This window comes from Peromyscus eremicus, chromosome 20, assembly GCF_949786415.1.
Source record: "Peromyscus eremicus chromosome 20, PerEre_H2_v1, whole genome shotgun sequence".
NCBI classification, from domain to species: Eukaryota; Metazoa; Chordata; class Mammalia; order Rodentia; family Cricetidae; genus Peromyscus; species Peromyscus eremicus.
In genome coordinates this window covers 27,014,432-27,033,928 of record NC_081436.1, presented here as the reverse complement: position 1 = coordinate 27,033,928, position 19,497 = coordinate 27,014,432, and the positions used below count along the sequence as shown (strand labels likewise).

At 55.1% G+C, this 19,497-nt stretch overlaps 2 protein-coding genes and 1 long non-coding RNA gene across 14 annotated transcripts; 2 read left to right on the top strand and 1 right to left on the bottom strand.

The window, feature by feature from the left end:
* Positions 1-1,093: 1,093 nt before the first annotated feature.
* Positions 1,094-15,771, bottom strand: Eef1d (eukaryotic translation elongation factor 1 delta). 11 transcript variants are annotated; one of them, XM_059247934.1, is made up of 10 exons: positions 11,402-11,482; positions 8,713-9,821; positions 7,017-7,140; positions 6,484-6,555; positions 2,913-2,969; positions 2,482-2,581; positions 2,305-2,405; positions 1,874-2,095; positions 1,353-1,547; positions 1,094-1,194 (listed from the first exon to the last, which is right to left on the bottom strand). In XM_059247934.1, the coding sequence occupies exons 2-10, from the start codon at positions 9,819-9,821 to the stop codon at positions 1,156-1,158; spliced, it is 2,019 nt and encodes a 672-aa protein (XP_059103917.1). In that variant the 5' UTR covers positions 11,402-11,482; the 3' UTR covers positions 1,094-1,155. The 11 variants fall into 11 exon arrangements, with proteins under 11 accessions (XP_059103917.1, XP_059103918.1, XP_059103923.1 ...); XM_059247935.1 differs by lacking the exon at positions 11,402-11,482 and adding an exon at positions 11,282-11,384; XM_059247940.1 differs by lacking the exons at positions 8,713-9,821; positions 11,402-11,482 and adding an exon at positions 15,672-15,771.
* LOC131897069 (uncharacterized) lies at positions 11,491-13,477 on the top strand. Of its 2 annotated transcripts, none has more exons than XR_009375576.1 (3): positions 11,491-11,855; positions 11,962-12,271; positions 12,799-13,477. It is a non-coding gene; the product is annotated as an uncharacterized LOC131897069 (long non-coding RNA). The 2 variants fall into 2 exon arrangements; XR_009375577.1 differs by having other exon boundaries at positions 12,586-13,477.
* On the top strand, positions 15,125-18,366 carry Tigd5 (tigger transposable element derived 5). Its single transcript, XM_059247930.1, has one exon. It carries the CDS (start codon positions 15,633-15,635, stop codon positions 17,925-17,927), a length of 2,295 nt encoding a protein of 764 aa, XP_059103913.1. The 5' UTR covers positions 15,125-15,632; the 3' UTR covers positions 17,928-18,366.
* The last annotated feature ends 1,131 nt before the right edge of the window (positions 18,367-19,497 follow it).

The following is a 19,497-nucleotide window of genomic DNA, read 5'->3' as shown; positions in this document are numbered from 1 at the left end:
CAACTCCAAACGGGGCTGGAGTGATCGATCAGGTTGTACTTCACCCTGGCCTCTTGCCCCAGACTAGGGATGGGCAACTGGGGTTACCTACAGAACTGTTAGCATCTGCCTGGAAAGCCAGGCGCCCCTAGAGACCAGAGCTGTCTTTCAGGTGTGAGACGGGAACTCAACCACCAGCAGCACCAGTGAGGAGGGTGTCTGTTCAACCCAGCTACTAGGCTCATAGTGAGTCAATGTCCCAGGACAGTTTATGTGGTGGTGAATGCCTTTAATCCCAGCCCTGGGGAAGCAGACGCAGGGGGATCTCTAACAAGTTCCAGGCCAAGTTCCAGGCCAGCCAAGGCTACATAGCAAAATTTATTTAAAAAAAAAAAAAAAAAAAAAAAAAGTGTTGTATGAGTGTTTGTGTACTACGGGCAGACTTAATGCCCAGTGGCCTGAAGAGGGCATCAGATACCCTGGAACTGAAGTTACATTACAGCTGGTTGTGAGCTTCCATGTGGGTGCTGGGAATTGAACCCCCATCTTCTGGAAGAGCAGCCAGTGCTCTTAACTGCTAAGTCATCCTTCCTCAGGTGACAGTTTATATTGCATCCTGCATCTCAGGCCCCACAGGAAAGCTTTTGAGGGGGAGGGATCACACTGCTTCCCGATGGCTGAAGGATCATGATGAACACCATAGACAGGAAACAGTCACACATGGTATCCCCCCACCTAGACGTCCACACTACTTCATCCAACACCCAAGCACTGACCACAAGGGATTTGAGTGGAATGGGCAGGCAAAATCCCACACAGTACAGCTGGCTGTCCGTATCCAACCATCCCAGAACATAAAAGATGTGCCTCACTCCAGTTAACTGCCATGCCCCTCCTGAGGTAAGGAGAGCCAAGAGGGCTGTTAGATCAGGCCTAGGTGTACTCCACATGGCCACAGCAGCAGGGACAAGAGGCAGAGGGTGGACAAGAGTGGGCCCAACAGATTCTGTTTCTGGGCCCAAACAGCTTGAAGAGGCAAGAGGTGTGCTGGGCTGGGACAAGCACGGCTAGAGCCTGGCAGAGTATGGCACACCAAGTAACACAAGAGCCAGAGTGCGGAGTCTCAGCCTTTAATCTCAACAGGTGCTCACACACACGAACCACACTCTTGGACTTTCAGATCTTGTTGAAAGCCGCGATGTCGACACTCTGCACCTGTGGATGGAGACAAAGGGGGGTGGTGTAGATTGCCGAAAGGCCTTCCTGCTCGTGCTCCGTAGTGGGGTTTAGGAGGGATGTTCCTATGGATGTGGGGCAGCAGCGTCCCAGCGTCCACCCGGTCTCCCCACCCCTGGGTGCCCATGCCCACTCACATGCTCCTCAAACTTGGTGATCTCCTCTTCTAGCAGGTCGGTGCCCACTTTGTCATCTTCCACCACGCACTGGATCTGCAACTTCCGGATGCCATAGCCAACAGGCACGAGCTTGGAGCCCCCCCAGACCAGCCCGTCCAACTGGATGGAACGCACACAAGCCTCCAACTGGGCCATGTCTGTTTCATCATCCCACTGTGAGAGAATGGGGGGAGGGGGCTGAGTAAGCCATCTCAGAAACCTCTAGAACACCAGGCTAAACACCCATGACCCCTTCCTCCCACCCCCCTACCTTCCGTCTCTCCCCCCCTCCCCCCCATCCAAACTAGAAGACACAACTTTGCTTCTTTAAAAAGAGCTCTTGGGGATAGCCCCAAATGTGCATGAGTCCGGTTCCACATTTCTGTTCTTGTGTCAGGAGGGTGTGTTCCAGTGTCTCAGAACCTGAGCCTGTGCTCAGGCCACACAGCACCCCACCCTCCACCTCCAGCCTCCCAGAGGCCCACCCCGCCACCACTCACAGGCTTGACGTCTAAGAGGATGGAGGATTTGGCCACCAGGGAGGGCTTCTTGGCTTTCTTCTCTGCGTACTGCCGCAGCCTCTCCTCCCGCAGTCGGGCGGCCTCCTTATCTTCTTCCTCCTCATCACTGCCAAACAGGTCAATGTCGTTGTCCTCATCGTCCTCTGCTGGGGTGGCTGCCTTCTTGGTTGGAGGCTCCACTTGACGCATAGGAGACACATGCTGCCACAGAGGAAGGGAGGAGGGTGGGGACTCGTCTAGCCCTCTACATATTTCAGCTAACCGAAGGAAGGCCAGCCCTCAGGAAGGCCAAGGCAGCCTGCCCTGAGGGTCAATCTTGCCTGGGGTAAGTCAGGAGGTAGAGGCAGAAACCAGCAAGCACCAACCACCACAAGTCCGAGGCTCCTTCCCAAGCCTGGAAGGGTACTCACTTGGGTCTGTGGGGCTGTGGCTCGGTGAGCAGGTGAATTCTTCTCCAGAGTGCTCAGCCGGGCCTCCAACTTGGAAATGGCCTGCTGCAGATCTTGTACCACTGTGGGCACAAGGGGGTACCAGTCAGACAGCAGAGGCTAGAGCTGGAGCCCCACCTGTCAGACCCAAGCCCTCACCGCCTCGAAGGTTCTGGTTCTCCACTTCCAGACTGGCAATCCGTACAACGAGCTCACTATGATCTCCACCAGGTCCACTGGAGGCCCCAGGGCCTGAGCTCTGTAAGTGGGGGGAAACACTGGTCTTAGTACTTTAGTCTGCTTCTAGGATCCCCTTACAGCCACTCAGAAGCAGAGCCCAGACTGAGCTGAAGGTCTGGCAAAGACTCAGTCAGTCTTAATGAGTCCCCTATGGTACTTGGTCAAGATCTGCTGGAAAAGCAACATAGAAAGGCCTAGGTAGGTAAGGGGCCACAAGACAGAGAGAGGGACAGGGAGAGCAGTGAAGAGCTGTTGTCTTCAGGGAGAATGGCTATACAGCCCACTGTGACATTCTCAGCCAAGCAGAGGATAGGACAAGGGAGCCAAACAGAGAAAGCAGCAGGACTTACAGTCCCAGGGGTGGCCTGGCCCAGGGCCTCAGGGGAGTTGGGCAGCATCACCTTGAGCTAGAAACAGGAGGGAAAGCAGTTGAAGGGCTGGAAGGAAGGAGTGTGCGGGTGGTGCCAGCACCTGTGAGCTTGCTCCTGAGGTGGCCCCAGAAGGCTCAGGAGGGCACAGGGCAGGCTCCCCTTGCTGCAAACCCAGGCTTCTAGCTTCATGCTCTCAGATGTTAGTCCCACTCATAGGCAGGAGGGTTACTCGCTCTGAAAAAAAGTTGCAAGCAAGTCCGAGCCCCAAATGATCTCAGCAGGCCCTGCTCGGACGTCTTCTGAAGGAGGGAGGCGGGCAGAATCTGCTCCACTCAAGAGGTAACACAGACACAGGCCTCTGCCAAACACACGGCACAGCAGCATTTACGCTGACAACAAATGTAACTTCCTGTTCTTTTTAAATACTTGCATGTGGCAGCAGAGCCCTATGGAGGGGTTTTTGGCACAGCTAGCACTGAAGGGAGGTCCTTCAGTCCACCTGCAAGCAAGGCCAGACAGTTCCAAAGACTAGAGCACATGAGTGGAAGCTAGGCTGGAATGCTGGGCTGTTTCCAAAACACCTGAGGGTTTTCCCATTCTATACAGCAGGCCTGGTACGCAGGAAAGGATCTGGCAAGGGACAGCCCGGCAGAGCCAAGGGACATTCACCAGAGACGGTGAATGGCTGCTGAGAACAACCCAGCTTTCTGGATGCTGAAGCTCAAATGTGCCAGACCAGTTATACAAATCTGTCTCCCTTACCCCATGTCTACCCAGCCTGAGCTTCACGGGGCGAGCATGGGATCATGGGTTTGGATTTGAGAATGACAGGATGAGAACTAACACAAGTCAGGCAGGACCAAGAAGGGGTCACGTGTGCAGCCTTTTGAAAAGGCTGTGCACTCCTGACCATCTGGTAGAAAAGTGGCCTAGAAATGGCTGTCTTGAATCTCCAGAGCTTATAATGTTAGTTCACACAGCAAAGCAGAGTTAATAGATGGAACTAAAGACCTGGATCAGTGGTTCTCAACCTGTGGGTCACAACCCTTTCACAGGGGTCACCTTAGACCATCAGAAAAGTTTAAATTATGATTCATAACGGTAGCAAAATTACAGTTATGAAGTAGCAGATCATTTTACGGTTAGGGGTCAGCACAGCATAAGGAGCTGTATTAAAGGGTCGCAGCGTTAGGAAGGTTGAGAACCGCTGCTCTAAATGCTCCATGCATGGCAGCGGGACAAGGGAAATAGAGGCAGGGTGATCAGACAGGTGGGAAAGATGGACTGGGTCTTCTCCAGACTTCGAAAGGACACCACGGACACCCTGGTTCTGCTCCACAAGATACCCTCTAAAAGATGTGACCTCTAGAACTGTAAGATGGCAGATCTGTGTCATTTTAAGTCACTAGCTGTGGTAATCTGATGGAGCAACTAGGAATCAACCCAGACCGTGGCCACAGGAAATGGGGTACCGCTGGATCAAATCCGTAACGACGTGGAGATGGCAGTGGGCACAGGCCTCAGTAGGGAGTTTAGTCCCACTGTTTCCAGGACTTCTAAGTGAGAGAAACCTGATCTTCAGCTGAGACGTTTTTTGTTGGTTTCCCAAGTGCAGATCTCGAACTTGTGGCAATCCTCTTGCCTCAGGTTAACCAAGTGCTGTGATTGTACACCTAGCCAGGAAGTTCCATTCTATCTGAGATCCCCCCCCCCCCCAGACAGGGTTTCTTTGTGTAGCTTTGCGCCTTTCCTGGAACTCGCTTTGTAGCCCAGGCTGGCCTTGAACTCACAGAGATCCGCCTGGCTCTGCCTCCCGAGTGCTGGGATTAAAGGCGTGCGCCACCACCGCCCGGCTCTAGCTGAGATTTCTAGGCCAGGTGTGGAAGGCATAGCCTGCTTTCTTTTTACTACTGATGGGAGAGAAGAAACAGGGAAAACTGCAGAGCAGAAAAAAAGCCAGGGCCGGGTAGCTGGGGAAACTCCTGGCCTCTCTAGAGTGCAAAGAGCAACAAATTCACTGTTGGGAAGCAAACTGTTGAAGGAAGCAGTGGCTGCCTTGGGTAGAGCGGCAGGTGCAAGGACTTGAAAGGTCAGAGACCAACCACGGATGGGACTTGTGAATTCCCATGGCCATCCTGACAGGTGCTAAGAAATGTGATGGGATCAAAAATACCCAGAGGAACTTCTTGCCACGGCGCAGATTTCTGTGACAAAGTACACCTGCAAAGTTCTTGAAAATTAACTAGCAAAAAGCACCACTCATTTAGACCAAAAAGGGAATCAGGACAAAATATTAAAAACATTTTTTTTAAAGGCTGAAGATCTCTACCCTCCACAGGCAGGACGGTTGTTAAAATTTCAGCTTCAACAGTGCTGTTTGGTGAAAACTGTCTCCCAGGGGCCACACAGGCCGGCCACAAAGCACTATTCAGGAAGCCTGGCAGGAGTCTCAAATTGTTTGGGACCAGTGATCCTTTCTACACTTCCCTGTTTTGAATGGGAATTTGCCTGTTGACTATAAATCAGCTGCTTTATACAGCATGCTTTCAAAAATGGCCAACAAGATTCAGTGAGGGGTTTAAAGACAAAACGAGAACCTGAACTATCTGGGTAGGTTCGGTGCATTCACAAGGAGCCTTGTGATGCTGGGATGCAGCAGGGCCACAGAGATGGTAGAGGCTGATAGGACGAGATGCCAAAGGACATGCATTGCCCCAAGAGAAGCGGACAGGTAAGAAATGGATGCTCAGAGCCTCAGAAGGAACCCAACTCTATTTGCCTTTGGCCCTATTCCGGCCTCTGACCTTCAGGACCATCCGATGATAAATTCACATTGCTCTAAGCAGTAAGGTTGTGGTAACCCATTAGAGATCCATCAGAAAACCTGTTCCAGGGCATAAACCCATTCCAGAGAGACAGACTGAGGTCCTGACTTCTCTGGAGTAAGGAACACAGAGCAAGTCTGCCTGCCATTTAAAGGGAACACCTTTCTTAGCTAGCCCAGAACGCTAGAGTCAGATGGGGAATACCCAGCCTTGGTCTGAGACCTGGAGGCCATGCAGGGTCCCTCTCTGGTCCAAGATGATGCTGACTAGCATACCTCACTAAATAATTATCCCCTTTCCATGAAGGGCCCCACCTAGTCAGGAGGAAGAGTAGTCTCAGGGATAGGGGAATGTGTGCTTCTTCAGCAAGGGAGCAAGCAGGAAGAACAGGCTTCCAAGGCATGAGCCTACAGTATACACCCTGCAAAATGACACTGCTTAGCCCAGGCAGCCCATGGCAGGCACTTCAGGAATAGCTAGAGTGACCTCTAGTACGCATGAAAGAAGAGACATGGAAAAGTCTAGAGAAAGACGATTTTCCATGGCAATGTGGGTATGGAGGCCTCAGCATTCACGTCCTCCAACAGCACAGCACCACACCCTGTGCCCTAACTTGCTCCAAAGGCCAAAATAGTCAGCAGTACTGAAGGGTTTAAAAAAAAAAAAATCAGACATGCTGTTTGGCCGAGCACGAGCCCATGGGTACACGGGCCGTGGGTACTCACTCCGGCCAGGGATTTCTGGATGTTCTCTCTGGCTCTTGCAATGTCACGGAGGATCACGCTGGCACCATTCTCCTGCAGACAGTGCAGAAAGAACCAGTCTTTTTTGTTTTGGTTAAAAAAAATTTTTTAACACACACACACAAAAACCCCCCCATACAAAACAAGATCTCTAAGAACCCTCACTCAAAAAGCAAGAATGCATTACGAAGAGATGAATGCATTACACAGAATGAAAGCTCCCAGGACAGTGAAAAGCGGAAGGTGGCTGAGGCCGGGACCACAAAGTCTGGGTACACGAAGTCTACACATGCTGAGGCCTGGCCACACACCACCCCTAAACACCTGTCTGTTTGTTGGCCCCAGCCGCCTGGGAGCATTAAGAGTGGGCTGTCCCATGTGTTAGGGTCAGGAGCCAAGGGCAGAAGCACCCCAGCATTCTGCCAAGGCCCTTCTAAAGATTCCTGAACAGGGCCACTTGGCCCTAACGTGTCTCTGGCCCACCTGGTTCCACCAACCCTAAGCACGGTCCTCACCTGGCGGGAGCCAGCAGTCACGGGCCCATTCATCTGCTCGTAGAATTTCCTTTCCGCATCATCGTATTTGAACTTGTCAAACCAGATCTTCTCGTGCACTAGAAAGTTTGTAGCCATTTTTCTGCTGAGATGGGAAAGAGTGGCTAGGTCAGTGTGGCTAGAAAAACTTGCAGTCAATCTCTGGCCTCACGTTCCCCACAGGCTCCAGGCCTACCCTGCCTGAGTACCCAGGACCAGGCCAGAGATAACCAACAGGGTTGCCTTGGAGGCTGTGACATGCTGGGTCGGCTCACAGTCCTGCTTGGCTCATGAACTGCCTCTCTGCTGCCTAAGACCACAATGTTCAACACCAAGCCCCTTCCACACACAAAAGGAAGGCCTACCAGGGCCTGGGTGAGGGGTGTCCCTAGGCCAGTCCTCCAGACCACTAGGCACCCAGGCCCTGACTGTTCTAATCATACAGTCCAACCCTAACCCACACCAGCAGCTAGGGCACAATAGCAACTGTAAGATCAGCAGCCAGCCACCTGCCCACCCTGCAGCCAAACAGGTTTTTTAACAATGAGACAAGTCCACTCTGGCCCCTCAAGTTCTTTTTCACAAAAATGTGTCTTCCCAGCATGCAACAAGTTTGTCGTTCTCTTTCAGTATAAAAGCACTTTTAGCACCTGTCTGTTTTGATTAAGATGGTACAACGAAAGCTCTATGGCTACCAAGCCCAGAGTCTGAGAACTGCTGTTCTGGACCATAGCTCACTAGGCTTCTGCAAGTCATGCCCTACCACGTAGCTCCTACACCTGGCACAGGACGGGAGCTAGGGGCCGCAAAGTGTCCACAGAACCCACCATTCACTAGCCTGCCCTTCCTGCCAGGTGGGACAGACCAACCAATCTCACTCTGCCAATTTTCTGTGTGGAAGGCCCCAGGCCATCACCAGACCACCCCAAGTGTCTTCTAACAAGGACAGAGCCCTGACACTGTACCCCCTTCCCAGGATGCCTTGGTGAGGAGCCAGGCCACTGTGAACACAGGGGCAGGTAGGTAGCAGACAGACCACTGGGTTCCACTCCCATTTGCCCCTATCCACCCAAGATTGGTGTTACTCCTGTCCCTTCTACGTTTATCCATCAGACCTATCTGCCTAGGGGCCACCTCCCACGGTCACTATGACCTGCCACCAGCCCTTCAGAGACCACTGTTAGGACTCCATCCACCTGTATTGGAGCAAGATCCCTTGGGGGGCCCTGGGCTAAAGGCAGGTTTCTTTCCTCACGGGGAGGTCAAAATGACAAGCACCCTTCAGAGGCTGCTGGATCAGCCATGTGCTGCTCTTGGATTTAACGCCCACCCTTACCTCAATGAACACATACTCTAACCTGGGCTGTGGGTGTCAACACCCTGTCAGGTGCCAGAGACCCAGCTACAAGGTTTCCCATTCATTCATCCTGCCAACAATCTGTTTTCTGGGTTCCTTGACAAGGGGGCTTTGCCTCATGTAGACCCCTTTCCCCACCAACACTAGCAACTCAGGACTCTGTAACCCTCAAGGACAGCAGTACGGGTGCCCACCCCATCCCTACATTCAAGCTGGTCAGGTCCACAGGGGAGTATGAGGGACACCAGCCTAGAGACAGCTGTCCCTTATTATGCTCGTAGCCCAGGTCAGTCCCGACACCTGCAGCCATATTTCTCCTACTTGGGTCTCAGGCTGGACATGGATGGGCCAGAACGGGGTGTGGGTCGGTGAGCCAAGGAGGCAGCTTCTAGGCGCCAGGCTATGCGCAGGGCCTCGGCAGCATGGTGGCGGCACTCGGCACTGTCGTAGGTAGGCTTGCTGAGCCAGGGGGCCTCTGCGTCCTTGTGTAGGAAGTACCAGTAGGGCAGAGCAGAGGGGGCCTCCCCATCAGCCCATTTTGACCCAGCTCGCTTGTTTCCTACAGCATTGCGAATCCGTCGGTCTCTGCGGCCCCTCCGGGCACCCTCTGCCTGACTGGCTCGCTCTTGCAGACGCACTTTCCCTGGGGGGTGGCCATCAAACAGGGCCTCATAGAAGCCCCTTTCCGCTGCATCGTACCGGGGCTTCTCCAGCCACACCTCCCGCACCAGGGCCTGCAGGCTGCCCAGAGGAGGCTGGCCGTTAGCTGGTGGGCAAGGCTGGCAGGCCAAGGCCCGATCAGGAGAGACAGCCGGCTGGCCCGTGTCAGGAGTCCCCTGCCTGTGGCTCCCTTCTACAGCCAGCAGCAAGGCCTGAGACCACTCCACAAAAGCCCGCTCAGCCTGATCAAAGCAAGACTTGTTGACCCAGACCCCCCAGATCACATGGTGGCAGGCCACATGGCTTCCATGCGTACAGGGGCCCCGAGCGGCCAGAACAGGCGGTTGGGCTGCCTGAGCGGCCACATCTGCCAGCCTCTGGCGGTAGGAGCTTTCTGCCTGGTCGAAGAGGGGCTTGTCCAGCCATACGTGGTCAGCTGAGAGGCCCACGAGGGCCAGGTCCGCCTGGCCAAGCCAACTCTTGGGGGATCGCTTCCTCTTTTTCTGTAGGGGCTTCTTGCACTCATGGCTCTTCCTGGGATCACTCCTGCTGCTGGTGTTGGGGGCCTCTGCCTCGTCGGTGTCCTCTATGTCCTCCTGGCTGGGCCCGTTCACAGCTGGCACCTTGGCCAGGAGCTGTTGGACAGAGGCGGCGGCGGCGGCGGCGGCTCGCGTGGCCTCATGCTCATGGAAGCGCCGCTCGGCTTCCTCATACTTGTGCTTGTCCTCCCAGACGGTCTCCAGCGCACAAGAGGCCTTCCCGCTCCTCATCTTCGGGCGCAGCATTAAAAAGCAAGCACAAGAAGGGCAGTTGCAACACAGCAGAGGCACCTGCCTCCCTCGCCCTCCTCAGTTCTGGCAGGCAAGGGTGGGCAGGGAGGCCCGGGGAAAGGAGAGGGCAAGGCACCCGAAGGGGCTCTGCCAGATGACATGCAAGGGCACAAAAGTCAAATCCACACCAGGAGCTCCGGTAAACCAAAAGTAGCATACGCATTTATGCAAACACCCACATCTTATGACTGCATATGCTGCCTTTGCTAACCCAACAAGCCCATAGCTTCAGAAAGGGATCTAACACCTCCAAACTCAGCAGATACCATCTCTCCCGGGGCCCCCAGATAGGGTGGCAAATAAAACAAACAGCTGCACTCATTGACAATGGGCTTTAATATAAACAATTATGGTTTTTGTTTTTTTAGGGTCAACACATCCCATGAGGTGTTCTATGCTTACTTTTAGTAAATCACTCATGGTTTACTGAAATCAAACTTACACGGGCTGTGCTTTGCATATGCTGAGCCTGACACCTCCTTGAGGGGGCTGATGTCTCCAGATCACTGACAGGGATTTGTGACTGCCAAGGTGGATGGAGCACCAGCAAGCGGCCCATCACTGAAAGTCCCCTGCACCGATCCTGGTCACACAACCCTACCCAGACCCGTGTGCCTTTCTGGAGCAGGGGCAAGTCTTAGGAAAAGGGACAGTGTCTCTGTGAGCCTGACTGACCTCACCGGGATGGGTCAGGGATTGAGTGTCCACCACCAACAGGGCTCCTTAATCAGCTGGCATCTCCTCCCCATCAGGAGGCCACCAGACTACAACTCTGAATCCCTCTGACCCAAAGGGTCATAAGGAGACCCCAGAGTCTCAGGATACCATATCCTACTCGAGACGGTAATCAGTGGACAAGACCCTTGCCCCAGGGGTCTCTGCTTCCTTATTGGACATGGTGTTACCTCAAGCTCTGTGTGACTTTAGGTACCTGCTCCCTCGGCAGGGTGTGACTCTGAAGCACAGACCAATAGCCACAGGGAGGAAGACCTGCCTCCACTACTCCTGAAGCCGAATGTTGCACCATGGGAGAGAGAGGTTCCAGGCTCTACCAGCCAACCCAGAAGGCCACAAGGAAGCTCTTAGTGCCACCCTGCCCTAGAAGGGTGGTCCTATCAAGATTTTGGTAGTCTGGACTCAACTAACAGAACTCAAGGACTAGGGTATAGATGCTGCTATCTTGCTGCTTCTGTGGGTCTGTAAGGAACACCTAGGCCATCTGCTGGGCTCTCAGGGAGTGGAAGGGAATCCTTTGGCTGGAGAGCAAACCTTCATCTCACCGTCTAGGATCTTTTCCTAATACACCAACAAAATGCTTAACTGGAAGAGCGTTAAGCTATCCAAATCTAACCTCTGCTCAGGACCTTGGAAAACTCTACTTGTCATACCCTGAAGCCTACCTGCAAGAGAGATCTAAAGTTCTTTAGTACTGCCCACCCAAGCTCTCTCTACTGTGAGGAGCCAGGGCCAGGAGCCAGAGGCCCAGCGTAGAGAGGTCTCCAGGCCACCCCCTTACTTACCAAGGCCAAGTGGCAGGGGCAGGGGCAGGGACTGAGGAGGATCCCAGGAGGCAGAGCATTGTGACATCACCCACTGTCACCAAGGGGGCAGTGCATGCCATCACAGCAGGACCTGACTGACACCCACCTCCTGGCTTTCGGTCCCTAAGGCTGCTCTGCTCTTGTGGAGCACTACCGGTCTGGGCTGACCATTCCCTTCAGCAATGCCCCCTACCAAACTTAGACTAGGTTGGAACCCTCCTAAAGGAAACAGATGTAGCTACTTCCAATGCTCTCCCTAGAAGGGACAGGGCCACCTCCTTAGGCCACATCTTCATGACTGGCCACCATTTCTCCATAGGGCAGAGGGCTACGTGCTGGCCTGCTTGGTGTCAGGGCCACATGGGTACACACTTGCCACCAGAACAGCTAACTACACCACTGCCCTGTCCCAGCAAGCTCAAACTCGGCATGGGTATGCCTCCCTCGGGCAAGGCGGTGGCTGGGGGCTCCTTGGCGCAGGTGAAGGGAGACACACAGGGCACTTTGCAGGTGTACTTACTTTTGCTTTGGCCTCCTAGGACAGCATGAAGGAAAAGCAGCAAGGTTAGAGGAGTGGGCAAGGCCACCCACGGCAGACAGCGGCTCGGTCAGCCTGGCTGGCCTTCCAGAAGCTGCTTGTCAAGGTGGAATGGCAGAAGAGGACAAAATGAGATGCACCACCAAATCCCAGGTGGCTGCCTGGTCCTCATCTTTGAGGGGCAGCACTCTTCCGTTAGCCCCTGATAGGTAGCTCTTAGGGTTCCTACTATCTAGGAGACAAGCAGAAACCACCATGGAAGCTGCCTACTCCCACTCCTGTCCTGTTCTGAGCCTACAACCTGCATCAAGGTGAGCTAGCACCTACAGATGACCCCTTAGCTGTGGAAGAAGACCAGCGTCTTCCCTTCACTGGCAAGGCTTTGGAATCTAAGGACACCCCCCCCCCCCCCCCGCACTGCCCTATCTCCAAGGGACCAAGTGGTCCAGGTCCAGATAGCTCCAAGCTGTGGGCTCTGGTGCCACCAAGATCCAGTGTGCACACTGGTACTGGATCTCTTACTGAAATGGTGCCACCTCTGGGTTGGAATGCCAACCCAAGACCTCAGCACAAACAGCAAAGGCTCCCAAGGGACAAGGTCTTCCCCAACCTGCTTTCCCAACAGGTGTACGATAGGCTGAGGACGTTAGCCAGTCTGTACCCAGACTGGGCATACCTGAACGCCATCACTTCCCTGGAGGACACTCATATGCAAACCTGCAGTTGTCCAGGAAAAATAGTCTGGGAACATGCAGCAGTGAACTTCTCAAACCCCTACAAGCACGGGTTTGCCAATACCCACATCCCTACAACAGGGTTGCCCTTTCTTTCTCTTGAGGTTTAATCTGGACAAGAGCAGAAACACATGCCAAAGAGACTGAAGTACCAGAAAGGAAAGCCAACTTCTGGGGATGCAGGCTCAGACACATCAAAGGGCCTAGAAAGAAATGGCCTAAGCAGCCCTTGCCCTGCTCTCGGATATAGGCTGGAGTCTAGAATGCAAGACTGGCCACCAGAGGTGAGCTGTCAAGACCCTTTGCGTGAGAGACAATGCCTGAGCTCTGGAGAGCCCTGGAAGAAGGCCACTCATGTGGCAGACAGGCCCGATAGGTCCTAGGTCCTGAGATATGTTCAACAGCTGGGCACGGCCATGTAGTCCAGCACCCAGCCCTCACCCCACTCCCAAGGAATTTGCCAAAAGAGCTTACTGGCCAGCTGCAGCCTCCGAGGGCCAGCCTCCATCTGCTCTGCAAACAGGTGTTATGACTCTCATAGCTTCTACTCGTTTAGATCAGGCAGCGGCTCCCGCCAGTGACACTTCTGGCTTGGGGGCTGGACCCTGAGAAGCTGAGAATTGGTATGTCACAGCGGTGCCCCACCACAGGAGCACACATCTGAAGGTTTCCGCGTGCCAGGAACGATAGGGAAAATCTCCCTAGGAGCTGGCTTTCTGAGCCCTAAGCCCCGTATCTTCTGTCCTCTGGACACTCCGAAATAGCATGTCACTCCATCAGTCATATCGCTGTTGGGCTCCCAATACTACCTGTCCTCATGAGGAAGGTGAGTAGGGAATGGGGTCTGCCAGCAAGCCTAACTCATACCCCTTTACCCCAATAGCAACACCCTCTGGGCTCACCTAGCCCGAGTCTGTGAACCAGGGCTGCCCATCAAGACTTTCTGTGTCAAGCGTCCAAAGGGGCAGCTGGTAGCCCTTGGAATGTGGAGGGCTCAGGAGCAAAGGCTAGCTTTTTAGTCACAACAGTGGGGTAGCCACATTGCTAGGCACAGGAGTGACGATGCCTTTGGTCTTTTTTCATGGGTTAAATTCTACATCTCCAAGTTCCCACTCTGCCCCTGGGATATCCCAGTCCTACTTAGAAACACTGGCCTGTGCTGTTTGCCCATCTTGAGACCCAGAGGCTAACGCCCAGCCGAAGCCCAGGCAGCCCCAATCTCCTTGTCCCAAATGCCATTGTTTGTTAGTTCTGTTTCTTTCTTTTTTTTTTTTTTGGTTTTTGGTTTTTCGAGACAGGGTTTCTCTGTGTAGCTTTGTGCCTTTCCTGGAACTCACTTGGTAGCCCAGGCTGGCCTCGAACTCACAGAGATCCGCCTGGCTCTGCCTCCCGAGTGCTGGGATTAAAGGCGTGCGCCACCACCTCTGTTTCTGTTTTAACCAGTGGTACCCTGACCTGACACACAGGTCTTGGGGGCTTGCTAGACAGTACTTTCCACTTGCTAACACACCTGTGCCAAACCTCACACTTAAGCGGGAGATGGATGTGTGACATCTTAGACCCAGAAAGGAAAATTAAGGCTCTGATTGGTCTAACCACCCAAATCCACTGAGTTTGTGCTACGAGTGGAGCTACAGACCAAGGCATGTTCCATTACCTGTACTCCACACAAATGTCTCAATGACTCCAACCTTCAACAAGCACGTACCATCTGAGATCTCTGGCACAGAAATGCTCGATGCCATTATCTCCTTCCGTCAGCCCACCAAACCCAAACCCTCTCAAGCACCTCCGCTTCATCTGTAGTAAGCCCCGGAGCCTCAGCTAGCCAAAAGCTGAGCCTGGAGGGACTAGCCCTGTACCAGCTTCCTCCTGAGAGGACAGAAAGTCATGCAGAGCACACATCCCAGGTTAAGAAAGTGTAAGTGGCTCCCTCTGCCAACTCTCCAACTGTTTACTGAAGTCTCCAGCAGTTCAAGGGGAGGCTCGTGCTGAACTAGCCACCACAGAGCCTGGGAGGGGACTCCTTGTCCCTTTGAGGACTTCTTCCTTTCGACTCTGCTGCCCCATGGGATTGGCTCAGGGGGCACCTGGTGATCCTGTCACATCCATCCTTTGCTTCATCCAAGAAGATCCGCCTGAGGTAGGACCCAGTTAACCCTGAGTGACAGGGACGATTCAGAAGCACCTCTGGGGTGTGGCACCCAAAGATTAGCTTCAAGTTCTTGTGCTGCGAGGCAGCCTTTTATTCTAGAAAACTACGATGCTAGGAGAGAGCGCTCACGTATTAGAAAAAGAACGGCCGTACCCTTCAACGACCCTTTCCCAAGAAAATTGCCCAAACCATCTTATTCAAATCAGTACGTAGCCCTGTTACATTCTGAGCCAGTCGGCATCACATGCCTTTTCTCTACCCCGTGTTCATCCTAAGTTCCACGAGGCTGCACCCGAAGCCAAGTTCTCTCTATGCCTAGGGCTCGGGATGTCCTCGGTGCTTAACCGCAAGGACCTAGGACCTTGGCAACAGCTGGGGCAGACGAACGCTGACCCGGCAAGGGTGTCAGTCATGGCCGTGGCAGGCCGCCTGAAGCTGAACTCAGGAAGCTAGCAACCATGTGGCCACCCGGGCCGGCCCGACACAGGACCGGACGCACGCCCGTAGCTCTCACTGATCCGCTGGAGCCAACCCTATCGGCGCGGGCCCGAGGCACTCCAGCCTTTGCCGCACGTGCGCTCCTTGAGGCGGGGCCCACGGTACTCACACGCCAGCCAAGGACGCAGCAACCAAAACCTGGAACTGCGAGCTCAGGACTGCAAAGGAAAGAGAGGGCGACCGCGCAGCTCCCGGAAAACGCAGCGGCACAGACCACGAGAGGCCCGGCGGGGGACACAACCCTCAGCACGCGCTGCCTCGCCCGCGGAGCATGCACCACGATGCATGCAGGAACCACTACGGCAGAAGCCAGGGGATAGCTACCTCGGGCGCCGCACTTCACCCGAGGAGTTGTCACAAACAGCCGAGAACCGGGCGTCCCAACACGCAGCACCCCTGCACAGCCCGAAGAGTGGAGCGGCCGGACTAGGGCGGCACGAAACGGAGTTGGTGTGCGCACGCGCTGGTGACGCGCCCGAGTCCAGACCTTGCGCAGGCGCCCTGAGACGGAGGGGCGGGAGTAGCGCGCCTGTGCCTGCAGGGCTGGCGAGACAAAAGGGAGGGACCCGGGCAGCCCCGCCCCCGAGCCCCGCCCCGAGCGGCCCGCGCGGGGTGTCAGGCTCGCTAGCCCGGTGGTCCCCCACCCCCGACGCCATGTACCCCACGAGCTCACCCGCCGGCCCGGCCCTGCACCCGGTCCCTCATAGCGCTCGTCTTCCCCCGCCCCGGCGCCTTGCGGAGCCGCAGCGATCGCCCGCTGCCGGCCAGGGTCCCACGGCGCGCCCGCCGCCCACCGCGCCCGGGCCGCGGCCCCGCGTGGCCGTAAAAATGACTTTCCGCAAGGCCTACTCCATCAAAGACAAGCTGCAGGCCATCGAGCGCGTCAAGGGCGGTGAGCGGCAGGCCAGCGTGTGCCGCGACTTCGGCGTACCGGGCGGCACGCTGCGCGGCTGGCTCAAGGACGAGCCCAAGCTGCGCTGGTTTCTGGACCAGCTTGGTGGAGAGGTGGGCACGCAGCGCAAGAAGATGCGTCTGGCCAACGAGGAGGAGATAGACCGCGCCGTCTACTCGTGGTTCCTCACCTTGCGCCAGCACGGCGTGCCGCTGTCCGGTCCGGTCATCCAAGCTCAGGCTGAGGCCTTTGCTCGCCAGATCTATGGCCCCGAGTGTACCTTCAAGGCTAGCCATGGCTGGTTCTGGCGCTGGCAGAAGCGCCATGGCATCTCCAGCCAGCGTATCTATGGCGAGGCTGAACCCCCGGCCGCAGGCCCTGCGCCTGTCAAGGAGGAGCCTGCACAGCCACCCGGCGCAGTTCTACCTGACCGTGCGCTGGCCACTCTACCCCACTCCGAGGGCGGCTATGGTGACGAGCAGATCTACAATGCCAACGTTACTGGTCTCTACTGGAGGTTACTTCCGGAGCAGGCCGCAACTCCGGGCACTGGGAACTCCAGCGGGCCTGGTGGGTGCAGCCGGCGCTGGCCAGGCGACCGAGTGACAGTACTGTTGGCCGCCAACCTGACGGGCAGCCACAAGTTAAAGCCACTAGTTATCGGGCAGCTACCAGACCCACCCAGCTTGCGTCACCACAACCAGGACAAGTTCCCAGCTTCCTACCGCTACAGTCCGGATGCCTGGCTCAGTCGTCCTCTTCTTCGGGGCTGGTTCTTTGAGGAGTTTGTCCCTGGCGTCAAGCGCTACCTGCGCCGAAGCTGCCTACAACAGAAAGCTGTGTTGCTGGTGGCCCATCCACCCTGTCCAAGCTGGGCCACTAGGATGCCCGCCCTGGAAGAGAGTGGGGAGACTCCCAGGCAGTGCCATCCTGAGCTCCTTGGGTCCCCGGAGGAGTTGCAGACACCTGATGGTGCCGTTCGAGTGCTCTTCTTGTCCAAGGGCAGCAGCAGCCGAGCACACATCCCTGCACCGTTGGAACATGGTGTGGTGGCAGCCTTCAAACATTTGTACAAACGAGAGCTGCTGAGGCTTGCTGTGTCTTGTGCCAGTGGCTCCCCACTGGACTTCATGAGAAGCTTCATGCTCAAGGACATGCTATACCTGGCTGGCCTCTCTTGGGACCTGGTCCAGGCGGGCAGCATAGAACGCTGCTGGCTGCTGGGTCTTCGGGCAGCCTTTGAGCCTGGGCAGCAGCCGGTCCACCAGGTCGAGGAGGCTGCTGAACACAGCAGGGTGCTCAGTGACCTCACACATCTGGCAGCTCTGGCTTACCAGCGCCTGGCACCTGAAGAGGTGGCCGAGTGGCTGCACCTGGACGATGATGGAGGTCTCCCTGAGGGCTGCGGAGAGGAGGTGGTCCCCGCAGCCCCTCCATCCCCAGCCAGCCTGCCGTCTAGCATGGGGGCTGGAGAGGAGGAGGAAGAGGCCACTGTGCAAGGAGGAATGTTGGTACCTACGGCTGGGGAAGCTGTTTGGGGTCTAGAGACAGCCCTGAGGTGGCTGGAGAGCCAGGATCCTAGAGAAGTGGGGCCCCTGAGGCTAGTGCAGCTACGATCCCTCATTACCATGGCACGGAGGCTTGGAGGCCTTGCACCCTCACCAGCCGCTTCTCATGATGGCGTGTGACTACTGTGGCCCGCTGGTCTTTTTTCCTGCTGCACTGGGAGAGAGGGGGCATACACAGTCTGCCATCTTCCACCTTTTCTCCCTGGTATAGTCCACTGTAGAGGTCCAGGGGTGCAAGCCCAACACAGCTTGGAGGAGTTGAGTTGGTAAAGGATGCCCTGCCCCGTGATCCACAGCGTCTTGGGGAAATAGCTTAAAGAAGCAAATGCTCTTTGCCGAGTAGGCACATGTGGGCCCATAAGCACAAGCACCTACTGGAGAACAGTTGACTGGACCTCCATTCTGGCCCCTATGGGGCTCACCCCTACCCCCATGTGCACTGGATGAGGCTGCTGCTTCTGTTTCATCTGCCTCCCTGGTGCTACCTGTTCTCATCTCAGTGGGAAAGCGCTTGGTTTTGTTTTAAAAACAAAAACACATTAAACCTGTTTTAAAAGATGCTCTTCATAGAGAAGCATGAGTGCTGGCCGAGTGAGGTGGTCTCTGGGCTCTCTTGCCCTTGCTCTGATAACTGAAGGCCCTTGTGATGGGTCAGAGCCCAAGCTAGGCCCCGATCCCTTGGCTGGGGTGGTGTGCTCACAAGAGACTGGGAAGCGGGGAAATGGAAGCCCAGTACTTGGTGAGGTTTTGGATGCAGCAGAGTATAGTAGATTCTGTTCCACTTGGATTTTTAGTCCTTGCAAAAAAAATCTCCATTCTGGATAGATCTTCTATTCATGATGTTGGCAAGTGTTTGAATTTGGACCCAGGTGGCTTGACCAATGGCAGGACAAACCACAAACCACTCTGTCTAGCTCTAGGGCTATCTGATCTACCTGGAAACAGGCCATAGCCTTTGCAACCATCTGGGAACTCTGCAGTGCCTTAGAGTCAACTCCTACCCTCCCCCTAGACTCATCCACCTCCTGGTATTGCCAAGGGTGTTGCCGGGGAACCATTGCTGGATGGCCCAGGTTGAAGGCGAAAAGGCTCAGGGGAATATCCAACTTTTGAATCGCTCTGCTGCTCTGTCCAGCTGTGGATTTAGATTGCTCCTGGTGGTCTAGAGCTGAGGCCCCTGTGCCTTAGGGAGGGGCAATACTGCCTTTGCAGAAATACTGTCCTGAGCCCCTGTCCTTGTACTCTCCCCTTATTCGTGTCTCTCCTCATAGTCTGAGCCTTGAAAACATGAAGTGGGGAAGGGCTAGGGATGCAAGAGTTTGGCGATGGATGGAGCCTTGGATGAGGTCTCCAAAAGTGGTCTCCATGTAAGTCCAAGAATACAGCTGCTTGGAACCACACTGCACCCCTGTCAAAAATCTACACAAATATTAAGAACTGAGGGACAACACGGAACATGAGAATGGAGGCTCAGGTCGCAGACTCCATCTGTGCACACTGGAGCCCATCTGGTCACCTATGTCCCTGGCCGCCTCAAGCCTAAAGACCTAGAGAACCTTGGGCAGTCATGGTTGGTAGAGGGTCTCCAGCACTAGCAACTTGGGTGGGGGTTCAGAAGCCTAAGGTATTTATATCAGCAGCTTCCATATCAGCCAGGCACCCAGGCTAGGAGCTGCCATCAGGCTTTCAT

Coding starts and splice junctions, on each gene's coding strand:
- Eef1d (XM_059247934.1), bottom strand. CDS start 9,821: ATGAGGAGCGGGAAGGCCTCTTGTGCGCTGGAGACCGTCTGGGAGGAC. Junction 2,970..6,483: donor TCCAGAAATCCCTGGCCGGA/GTGAGTACCCAC, acceptor TCCTGTTTCTAG/CTCAAGGTGATGCTGCCCAA. Junction 1,195..1,352: donor TCACCAAGTTTGAGGAGCAT/GTGAGTGGGCAT, acceptor CTCCATCCACAG/GTGCAGAGTGTCGACATCGC.
- Tigd5 (XM_059247930.1), top strand. CDS start 15,633: ATGCAGGAACCACTACGGCAGAAGCCAGGGGATAGCTACCTCGGGCGC.